This window comes from Nannobrachium achirus, assembly GCF_963921795.1.
Source record: "Nannobrachium achirus genome assembly, chromosome: 11".
Classification (NCBI taxonomy): domain Eukaryota; kingdom Metazoa; phylum Chordata; class Actinopteri; order Myctophiformes; family Myctophidae; genus Nannobrachium; species Nannobrachium achirus.
In genome coordinates this window covers 53,178,944-53,190,960 of record NC_137820.1, presented here as the reverse complement: position 1 = coordinate 53,190,960, position 12,017 = coordinate 53,178,944, and the positions used below count along the sequence as shown (strand labels likewise).

General features: G+C 44.6%; 1 protein-coding gene across 1 annotated transcript in view; it reads left to right on the top strand.

Annotated features, from left to right (window-relative positions):
• met (MET proto-oncogene, receptor tyrosine kinase) overlaps positions 1 to 12,017 on the top strand; it is a 101,808-nt gene that overhangs the window by 31,055 nt on the left and 58,736 nt on the right. Inside the window, exons 4-6 of the mRNA XM_080737408.1 lie at positions 3,426 to 3,545; positions 8,476 to 8,652; positions 11,926 to 12,017. The exon at positions 11,926 to 12,017 is cut by the window's right edge and continues 66 nt beyond it. Of these exons, the coding sequence (XP_080593534.1) occupies positions 3,426 to 3,545; positions 8,476 to 8,652; positions 11,926 to 12,017 (389 nt within the window). The remainder of the gene's footprint in view (positions 1 to 3,425; positions 3,546 to 8,475; positions 8,653 to 11,925) is intronic.

Below are 12,017 nucleotides of genomic sequence, written 5' to 3'. Positions count from 1 at the left end.
AGTGTTTATGGAGCCACATCCCCCCCCATCAGCCCCCCCCCAACCTCCTCCTCCGTGTCTAATACAATAAACAGCAATTCACACCGCCATTACCTCCAAGAGAAAGCCCTGTTCTATGGGCTTTGTCTCCAGAGGAAAGGCGCGCATTATATGGCTACTGTTGGAAGAGAATGGAGTCAGAATGGAGCACTGTGTTAACTGTTAACAGGCTGAAATTGAATGCGTGGGTCGAACAGAGGGAGGAAAAGAAGGAAGGCGTTTGTGAGGTCTGGGAGAGGGTTGGACTCACAGTCTCACTGTTTCATCTCTGTGTGATGAAGTTGGAACCGCGGCTGCTGGCAATGCATCTTGTACATTGTCTTGTCAAGCTTAATAAATTTCACCTACTGTATACGCAAGCACACAGGCACGCGCGTGCAAACACACACGCACACGCACGCGCGCGCACAGGACTGCATGCACGCATGTTGCGCACTCGTATGTTCACACATCCCACATTCCCAGATTGTGAAGTGGTAGGATGATAAAGTGTGTGTGTGTGTGTGTGTGTGTGTGTGTGTGTGTGTGTGTGTGTGTGTGTGTGTGTGTGTGTGTGTGTGTGTGTGTGTGTGTGTGTGTGTGTGTGTGTGTGTGTGTGTGTGTGCGCGCGCGCGTGCGTGCACGCGTGGGTGTGCGTGGGTGTGTGTCTGTGTATCCGTGTGTGTGCATGCGTCTGTTTGTGCGTGCATTCGTGTTTGCATGTGTATGCATGTGTGTGTGTGTGTGTGTGTGTAGGGAGGGGGTTGAAAGTGTAATTCCTGGTTCACAGTACATTTGGTTGCAGTAGTACAGATCTACATACTCACAACGTGTCACAGATGGTGCTTGCGGTGCGTTAGTGAGATGTTCCATATTTGGTTTGCACGACACTGGCGCGCAACCAAATATAAATCCCCCTTAAGTTCTAAAGGTGTGATGAAACCAGAGTCCACAACCACACGACCATTAGCAGCTCTGCTGTGCCTCCTTCTCTCGCCCCAGACACGTCCCAGGGCTGCTTCTGCAGCCTAACCACCAATGATGAATGCTAGTCCAGGTGTGCCAAGTGTAGAGTGTAATAGAGAGAGAGGGAGAGGGAGGCTAGGGGTGTTTGTGTGTGGGTGAGATGGAGAGATACTGCACATAGTGTGTACTTGTACAGTATATCGTCGTTGTCGGGTGGATACCTTGTACGTCCAAAACCGTTCGTTTTGTATTCATCATCGGAAAAAAGGTTTAAACTAGTGAAAATAGCCGATCTACAAGCACAGTCGTGTGCTTGTAGATGTGCTATTTTAACTACTTTTGTGCAACACTTTTGCGTGATGAAGTAGGGCTTTACTTTACAAAAAAGCATACACATTTTGAAACTTGGAGATACGAGGTTTCTGCCAGACAGTGACGATGATTATGTGTTTCTCTTGGGAGGGAAAGTTTGTGAGAGAAGAGAGTTTGTGTACACGTGTGAGTGTCTGCGTGCGTGCTAAGCATTCGGATTTCTACATACAGTATTGTGTACATGAGTCTTCTGGCTGCGTGCTGAAAGAAGAAGATTCAGTCAGCGTGAGACTCAGACGCCTCCTGACATGTCAGAGAACACAACGCACCTTCTCCGCTGGCTCTGTGCCCGCAGCCATCTTCCTTTTGTCCCACGCCCTCTAGCTAGCTGCCTAGGCAGTGGTTAGCTAGTCACTACCACCCTTTCATCTCAACCTTGTACCCCCCTCCTCCACCCCAAACTTAACGCACTGCAGATGAGAGGGTCTAAGACAGTGGTTGTCAACCTTTTCAGGCCGCTACACCCAAAATAATCATATTTTAACTGGGGACCCCCCACCATGACGAGCACTAAGAGTTGAGACATTACATTTTGTATAACACGGTTCTATTGTGAAAATAACAGATCTACATGCTCACAACGACTCGTGTTACGAGGCATTGTGAGCATGTAGATCAGCTATTTTCACAATTTCTGCTTCTTGACAATTTGGCCGATGTTTAATTTGTCATTTTAAAGGTATTAAAAAGTCCTTGAATTGTCACTTTAGAAATGTGCAGATACCCTCTACACACTTAAACTTTATTTTGGTTTGTTTACTGTTGAGTGAGAAAACATAACATAATCATCTTGGGGACCCCCCCAAAATAATTTGGGGACCCACCCTGGGGGTCCCGACCCACAGGTTGAGAACTACTGGTCTAAGAGAGTGGCCTCGCACAATGCCTATATAAAAAAAAATCTCTGGTGCCCTCAGTGCAGGTATTACCTGGGAAAATCACATTTTAAACCGCCGGATTGTTATACCGACCACAATCTGCTTGTCACGATAGCACCAGGAGTCTCTGTGCACTTCCTGCTTGGCCTCCAGGCCCGGGTTTCATTTACAGTGGCCCGCCGTGGAGCTATTGTGGTGAACTCGGAGCTGAGTCGCATGCAGGTATTGCTTTTCCCTCTTAAATCAGCCACAGTGTAGGTCAGTGTAAAGCTCTGCCAAGCGTTGCACAGAGACACAACAACAATGAAAAACAATACAGACCTGGTTGAGAAAGAGAAGAAGAAAAAAAACAACACTTGTAAGCTGCAGGTGTCCTCAACCGACCTCACAGCCGCCCTGAGAAATAGATGCTGCAAACAAATATGCTTCCCGGGAATTTAACCACTTGTAGCCTACAGTACCATCCCTATTCTGGTGCGAATATTTGGCTAAAATAGACAATCTACAAGCTTGTAGATCGGCTATTTTTGGGGCGAAGAGATTTGGTGTAGAGGGGAAAAAATGTGATGGCGTATAGACCCCTGATGTGCCTAAGGCAGGGGTCTTCAACAAGGGGTCCGGGACCCCTAGGGGTCCTCAGAGTTACTACAGGGGGTCCTCCAAACCTTTGTGTGATAGAAACTTTTTTCTCCTTTTTTATATGCATGCACTTGAACCCTAGTGTCCATATTCTGAGAACTTTAGCCAAAAATAGATCTACAAGCTCCAACAAGCTACAATCTACACGCCTCGCAGTGTGAGCCGTTGTAGCCGTCTCTGAGCTTGTAGATCGGCTATTTTCAGCAAAGAGGTTTGGTGTAGAGGGCAAAAAGAGCATACCAAGTACAGAGTGAAAGGTCAAGTTTATTAAGTATTTTAGAGTTCAAGTAGTTAAATATCTGAAAATACAAATTGACATGAATCCAAAATACACTTGTGGGGTTCCCTGCTTCATCTCTTTCTCAACCAAGAGGTCCTTGGCCTGAAAACGTTGAAGACCCCTGACATAAGGTTTAAGTGGCTCATGCTCTCTCATTGCGATGGCAATGCGAGAGCCAGTCAAAGGTAGGAGAGGTTTGTGTGACATATAAGTGATGGACGGTGTGTTCTCAACCGCTGACCCCCTGTTCTTCTCTCCATGTTGGTGTTCAGGTGTTGTTCTCCCGCAGCGCGTCCCCACACGTGCACATCCGCCTGGACACGCGTCCCGTGTCCCCCAGCGTGGCCCTGCTGCCTGAACACGGAGCTCTGCTGCTGGCCACAGGAAACAAGGTGGGATGATACACATTATTACGGCTACCAATCTGAATCTGTTTATTGGCTCAGTGTCTTCACTTGCAAAGAAGTTGACTTGATGCATTACTCTCTACAGCACTGGTTCCCAAACAAGGGGGTTGGGACCCATTTGTGGCCGTGTATATATATATATGTATATACAGTATATATACACACACACACACACACTATATATATATATATATATATATACTAGAAAAAATCACACCCGTGTGAAGTGGAGCTGTGTGTGTGTGTGTGTGTGTGTGTGTGTGTGTGTGTGTGTGTGTGTGTGTGTGTGTGTGTGTGTGTGTGTGTGTGTGTGTGTGTGTGTGTGTGTGTGTGTGTGTGTGTGTGGATCATGTGTACCGATTTTTGTGACATTTGAAGAAAATATGTAGGAAAAGGAGCAAAAAGTGTGTTTTGGAGAAAATTCAAGATGGCGGAAAATCTATCATGGCGCAAATGGGCGTGGCCTATATGGGGAGATGCGTCATGACCCAAGGAATCCAGGGAAAAAATATTTTTAATTTTCCGACCTACGGTTCAAGAGTTACAGGCCAAAACGTAAAGTGGGGTGTTATGGCGCCACCATGCGGCCAAATGACACAATTATTTTTTATTTAATCCTTGAAATCATTATGAACCTCCTCTCCAAGTCTTGAAACTCTAGCCCCTATGGTTTGCGAGAGACAAATAATTGAATGTGAGTTTTTGCGATTCCCATTATAAGTCAATGGGGAAAATTAATTCACTAATAAATTAATATCAATTAAACTATTGAACCTTTCTCTTAGCAAGTTACTAGCCCACGATTCCCGAGTAAGCCGGTCGATTTGACATATGGCGCGAGTGTGTGGTGGCAAAACTGTGGGACTAGTAGCGTGCCGAAGTTTAGGAAGTTCAGGCTACATACAGACACACACACAGACACACAGACAGACAGACCCACACGGCCACGTATAGGGAGCCTGTGCTTCACACAGCTCCAAAAAAGCCCCTTGCGGGGGCTTCTCCCATGCTTCTCCCCACCGGGGGAAATGGATGTGCTGTGGCAGCGCGCCGCATCCAGTTGGGGTTACCGCGCGGCACTTCACGTGCGTCGATACCGCGATGGGACGCTGCGCAGCTGCCCGCGTTCAGTGTGTGCTCCACTTTATGTCCCTAGTGCCCAGTTGTCTAGGTGGCCGCCTCTCCAAGTGCCCACATATCCCTATTGGCCAGTTAAAGGGAATGGCCTCAGCATGGCATTTTTGTATTATGTTTTTTACACAATTGAACAACGGACAGTCGGACGCAGAGTTAGCAGAAATGCGGACAGACTGGCTGGTACGTATTCTGATTAAGGTAGTGAGATAATATCCAAGATTTATCATGAACAAAAAGGCACACATGGACACTAATGGTAAAATACGCCAACACAACCTCCTCCAGTCCCTTAAGCGGCCGTGGCCCCATTAGGCTTATTTCCTGTGGAAATAATAAGCCTCGGCTTTCTAGGATCTCCTTTTAGTTGACCTTGTAGCAGTGATTTGTACTGTCATGAAACTGTACTTTTTTCTATTGCAAACTTCTAATAGATTTTTCAACCACCTCCCCACCCGGTCTGGGCTGTCTGAAAGTGAGTTAGTCTTTTTTAGCACCAATATAATAGGAGTCAGGAGAAATCAAATGGCGAAAGTAGGCACGTTCTGAGACATGTCGACCCGTTGATTGTTGTTAATATTTGGGGTTTTTGATGTTGGAAATTACATAAATGCCTCGCTGGTATGTTTTTTGTCTATTCCACTATTCCTCATCCTACCCCTGCTCTCCATTGCAGAAAGCAACATAACGATTGAAGCTTGCACGTTAGAGTAGCGTCCCTCCGTCAACACAATGTTACATGCGTAGGCTATTTAGTTACACCATAGCATTTGCACGTTCGCGAATGTGTCACTGTGTGCGTTCGGCGTGCGTGCTCTATTAACGCATTATTATGATACACGATCCAGTGGTTATGAAGTGAGGCAATGTTTTTTGTGAACATGGATCGGAGAGACAGAGAAACAGACAGGTTTTCACTGCAGCGCACGCACGCACACACACACACACACACACACACACACACACACACACAGGACGGAGGACGGTGTATCTTTCTCTGTCTGTATCCGATCCGAGGCATTTTAACGGTCCGGTCGCGCCCCCCGCCGCCGCCGAAAACCGAAAGAGAAAAAGTGTTTCTAAAAGCTGTTTATGTGTTTGCAGCGTGTGTGCAGCTTGTGCATTAACAATACTATCCGTGTCCGTGTTGTGTCCAAAAATGCCATACGATTGTCTGCCTGCTGCTGCTGCTGCTACTGTGTGAGATATGGGACGTTCGCGAACGAATCAAGTCTTGTGAACGGCTCTTTGAAATGAACGATGGGATCCGGTTCGTAGTAGGGAGCCGTTCCTTTTGTAAATGAAGAGTGGTGGGAAAAGTACTCAAATTCTTTACTTAAGTCAAAAAAATATCAATACTGCAATCCATGTGGAAATACTCTGCCACAAGTAGAAACCTGGAATGTTAAGTAAAAGTACAAAAGTATTGGTATCAAAATGTACTGTAAGAATGTCCTGTTTCACAGGTTTTACAATGAATAAAATGTAAAAAAAGAAAAGAAATAAAAAAATAATTTGTGAGCTTGTAGATGGGCTATTTTCAAATAGCAGGTATGTAGGCTACATATGTATGTCAGAAATACATTTATATAGGGTTGAAGTTATTTGTAATCATAATCAAAATCTACATAGTAACTCAAATGAGTCAGTCTTTTGAACGGCTCTTTGAAAGGAACGGATCCCAGAGATCCGGCTCACTTCAGAGAGCCATAAATCCCATCTCTACTTGTGTGCACTGCAGTCGCACATGCGCAGTAGGGTGGGAGGGGGGTCCTAGCGAGAGGTGGCTAAAATATATGCCTGTATAAAAAATAACGTTTTATATTAATTGTTTGACATTTAAGTACAATCATGGCGGCAAACATAGCTTAGGCCCTTTCCAGAGTATTGAGCAGTGTACATGCCGAGCGGGGAACCGTGACGTTCACTGGTTTGCTGGGAATAGGCCTTCATGGCGTACATGACCTAGCTCTCCAATTATAATATTAAGATATACCGTGTATATATACATCAAAATTATATATATATTTTTTTAAATAAAATTTATAATTTTATACATTTTAAAAACCAAAAACAAACACATCTAAGAAATTCCATAAATATAAAACAGTAATAATTACAAAGTAGTGAAAATGGCTCATTTACAAGCGCACAACGCGGCGCGAAGCAACGCGTTGTGCCCTTGTAGATCAGTCCCGGGCAAACGTCTAATCTCTCTTTGGGACTCGACCTGGCATGTTTGGGAACCACTGCACTACAGTATGCAAGCCCAAAATGTAGCCTAGCTGTTTGCACCGCATTATCAGCTGGCCCGGTGTTGCCAAGGTTATTGTTCTGGTGCTTCATGCTGACACTGGCACTCTGTGCTATTGTGCTGGTGCTTTGCAACACGTTGATCAGTGTCCAGGTGTCCAGGTTCCAGTGCCCAGCGTTGGCCAGGTTATTGTGTGAGTGAAACAGGCTAGGCTCTCTTGCACAAAACACAAAATCTCTGTGCAAAAACACAAACTCACTCACTCACACTCTCTCTCTCACACAAACACACACACACACACACACACACACACACACACACACACACACACACACACACACACACACACACACACACACACACACACGTGCTCACACACACACACATACGTGCACACACACAGTGTAAGATATACGAGGGTATACTGTAAGATATACTGTAGGTCATTGAGACACACCCTCTCAGATAATAAATATAAGTTTCAACATGAATGCACAATGACAAACTTATGGATGAATAATGCTACAGTACACAATAACAAAAGCATGCACACGCACGCACACACACACACACACACACACACACACACACACACACACACACACACACACACACACACACACACACAGAGTGTGTATCGGGCATTCTTGGCATTTGTGAAATAATTAGAAAAACAGTCTCTCAGTGGCACCAGGTCACAATGCTGGACATGGCGTCGGGCCAGCAGATACTTTCACACAATTATGTCCTCAAGGTTTAACGTCACTGCTCTCTAAACGGCCCGGACAAAAGATCACGTTCCCGCTCTTTGTCCCAGTGGAAAGATACAAAGTTTACGTTCCTCTGCACTGGTAATGAATGGTAATGATTTTGAAAGATTTCCTTAAGGTAAAATATATACCGTTTTTCAGAATATGTGCAAAATGTTTGGGCTCTCTCAGCATATCTCCATATACAGTACATGGATCTCCATATATGGGTACCAGGCCGGGGTCTCCATATATGGGTAACTGGTCCGATATATATCACTGGTAGTCGGTGCAACTCTGTTGTGAACATAATTCCAACACAAAAGCTCGTACACACACTCAAGGGTTACTGCAGGGGTCTTCAACAGGGTGTCCGGGGCCCCTAGGGGGTCCTCAGAGTTACTACAGGGGGGCCGCCAAATCTTTGTGATAGGATCATTCTTTTAACTCATTTGTAGCTGATCCTGAGTATACTCGCGAAAAATACTCGAGTATTTAGAGTGCCGATCCCGCGAATACTCGCGAAATATACTGTATATACAGTAAAGCTGGCAAGGGCTACGTACCGTCCGTTGGAAAGTGCTGGCACGGGTGGACTCGCCGATTTATCATCATCGCGCATCCATGTGCACACAATAGTGATCCCTTAACGTGGAAGCCAACGGTCTTTCTCATCTTTGATGTCCATTTTTTCCAAAAAACACTTTTGATGCCAAGGATGGAAGACCCCTGATGTACTGTATCTGTGAGCGCTGATTGACTGTCCCCTCCCCCCCAGATCACCAAGGTGCCCCTGATTGGCCCTGGCTGTGGTCAGCTGATGAGCTGCACCTCCTGCCTGCTGTCATCAGGGGTGACGGGATGCGGCTGGTGTGACGGACGCTGTAGCAGGTCCTCGCAGTGCCCCGCCAACTCCACCTGGACCCAGGACCACTGCACCCCTGTCATTACCAAGGTAATGACCCAACAACATGATGTTAATGAAGGTGATGATGTGGCTGTGTTGTTGACAATTGTTTTGTTAAAGAGGTAGTGCCATAGTTTTTGTACTTTTTCTGTTTTGTATGTGTCTATGGAGTTGACATTACTCTAATAGACCCCCAGGTGTGGTTATAATGTGCAGTCTTCCCTGTGTATTTTTGGTTACTTCCTGAAAGCTGAAAGACTGGGCCTCAAAAGGCCCAGTCGAAAAACACGGATTAAATTACATCATAAAAAGATTTTTTTTTAAAGCATAAAATAATGTTACACAATAATGTGTACCCGTTCTGAATGGGTAATCAAGTTCAACAGTTATTAAACACTAGATGTTAATTGGGGGGGGGGGGGGGGGCGTTTATGTTAATGTTGAACAGTTAGAATATTTGTTTATTTCTTTTTTTACTTGAAATCTATTCCATCCCATGTTATCATTATTTGGTTCCGCTGCCATCATTGGGTGTTTTTGTAAGCGTTTGAGCCCTGAAATAGAGAATGGTTTTACAGTGGCGCTTTGTTATTCAGTGTCACACTGACCCCAGCTGTGAGCCCCAGTGGTTGTAGTTAGTTGGCTGAGGGGACATTTCACTTTCTTCTTGGCTTTATTGCTGCACCACACGTCGTCACATGGGCTCTGTTTTACAAAGCACACCAGGGAGCGTCACTATGCCTGTTACAATGGAATGCTTTAACTGTGTAACTAAAAGGCAGCTTAAAACTGGATTGGGCAATGTGGGGTTTAGTGGTACACCATTAGATGAGTTGTTCTTTTTTATCCCAAAAGGAGGAAGTCCGGGGAAACTTGATATTTAACCCATTTAGGCCTAGAATTATTGAATGCTTTAACTATTGAAAAATAGCAGATATACAAACTCACAGCGTGGCACCGAGTGCCGCGCTGTGAGCTTGTAGATCTGCTATTTTTGAAAAAGTCGCGAAAATGTGTGCAAATCTTTGAATATATGTATTTTTAAAGCTAACGTTTGTAACTCAAATCTTGCTTCTGGGGGGTCCCTGGAACTAAATATTTTGAGATGCGGGTCCGTGGCCAAATAAATATCAATTTGGGGGTCCTTCACATGAAAAGGTTTGAGAACCACTGACATGGTAGTCTCTCAAGAACAGACTAACTGAGCTCCAGTTAAGTGAAAAGGACCTTTTCTTTGACGATGGCTGGCCAGATTGCTGACAAATAGAAACATAGGTTTTTCAAAAAAACCTTAGAAGGATTCAAAAGACACTTTTAGAATCGGGTCAAAATTCAAATTTTCACGATTTTTTTTTTAAAGCATAAAATAATGTTACACAATAATGTGTACCCGTTCTGAATGGGTAATCAAGTTCAACAGTTATTAAACACTAGATGTTAATTGTTTTTGAGGTCTTTAAAAATCCCTGACAGTTGCCAGGAACAGGTGACCCTAATAAACGTTGCACAGCAACTGCACAGTATAAGAACCGGTAAAGAAAACATGTTGCTTTTTATAGGGAAACCACTGAAAATACTTCTCTGCATTTCACAAAGCACACCATCACGCCACCCTGCCACCACACCATCAATACAATATCCACCAGACCATTCCTGTGAATTTTACACAGCAACACAACAGGACAAGACACCGTATAAACAGCTGTCCCTCTAGACCTTTTTATGAGAAGTCCGTTATTAAACAGAGCTCTGCATTGCACGACAGAGGTTGCGCCACTGATGCAGAACTTGTTGCAGTGAACTTAAAGGGTGACCAGTCCCCCAGATTCCTCTCCACTCACGCCACTACTTTAAACAAAACATTGGCCTCTAGTTTGAGGGAGGTAAACTGGCACACTTGGCTGGTAACTGCGCATTGCAGTGTTTTTCTCCAATTTCCTTAGGCGCTAATTGCCAGCAAGTTTCCGCTGACAATGTGAAAGTTTGTTTGTTTAATGCTTTAGTGCCCATTACAGCCATATCTAACCGCCCAAATCATTTCATTTGGAGACTCGCACAGACCTATAGCTTGTGATTAATGCAATAACAGCCAGGGCTGTATTTTGATTGTCTTAAGTACCAGCTCTTATGCCTTAACTTAAAGGCCTGTCCATACTGTCTCCGACCACCAAACATTTCGTTGGAGAGTTCTAACTTTCCGACGTGCAGCTTTCCGAACTCTAATTCGGGTTAATGCTTTTCAGAAGATGCGATTGACGCCATTTTGTAGTTGAACCGGACATTTCCGACAAAAGGTTCAGTGGTCGGGGACAGTATGAACTGGCCTTTAAGTTAAGGCATAAGAGCTGGTACTTTGTACTTTGATGGGTTGTCCCTATAGTACCATGAATAGCACTCAACAAACAAACAAATTGTAAAAATACAGGTGATTATAACCAAATGACAACCATTGCCAAATACCTGTGACATTACGTGCTATTGTATTTAAAAGCATCATGTTGATTCCCTGGGTACCATTGACTGTACATTGTATAACCATTTCTATTCATGCAGCCCATTTTTACAATGATTACCTTTTTGTTCAGTTTAGTGAAGCTGACATTTTTTACCACTCAGCCAATAGAGCATGGCTGTTTTCCCAGGGGAAACATTTAATTTTGACCTTCAAGCAGTAACAAGACCTACGCAGTAGCTTGGGTGAAACTAGGTGGGGAAAGGCACAGATAGGCAACAACCCTAATGGCCGATGTATACTTAAAGTAACAGATATACAAGCTCACAACGTGTCATGCTGCGACGACGTGCGATGTGTTGAGAGCTTGTAGATCAGCTTTTTTATGTGAAGGACACTGGCGAGCAACTATAAAGATCAGAGGTCTTCAACGTTTTCAGGCCAAGGACCCCTTAGTTGAGAGAGAGAGATGAAGCAGGGACCCCCACAACCTGTTCATAGATTCCATATAGTTTCATCGTTTTTGGATTCATGTCAATTTGTGTTTTCAGATATTTTAACCACTTGAACCGTCAATACTTAATAAACTTGACCTTTCACTCTTTTCCCCTCTACACCAAACCTGTGGGCCAAAAATAGCCGATCTGTTGTGAGCTTGTAGATCTGCTATTTTTGGCTAAAGTTCTCAGAATATGGACACTAGGGTTCAAGTGGTTAATACTGTATATAAAAGGAGGAAAAACCTTTCTATCACACAAAGATTTGGAGGACCCCCCGAAGTAACTCTGAGGACCCCCTAGGGGTCCCGGGGACCCCCTGTTGAAGACCCCTGATAAAGATAACCATGTGGGATGGTTGTCGTTGTCCAGATCTCTCCGGCCACCGGGCCTCTCAAAGGAACCACGGTGGTGACGCTGTGCGGCCGCAACTTTGGCTTCAACAAGACGGAGAGCTTCAAGTC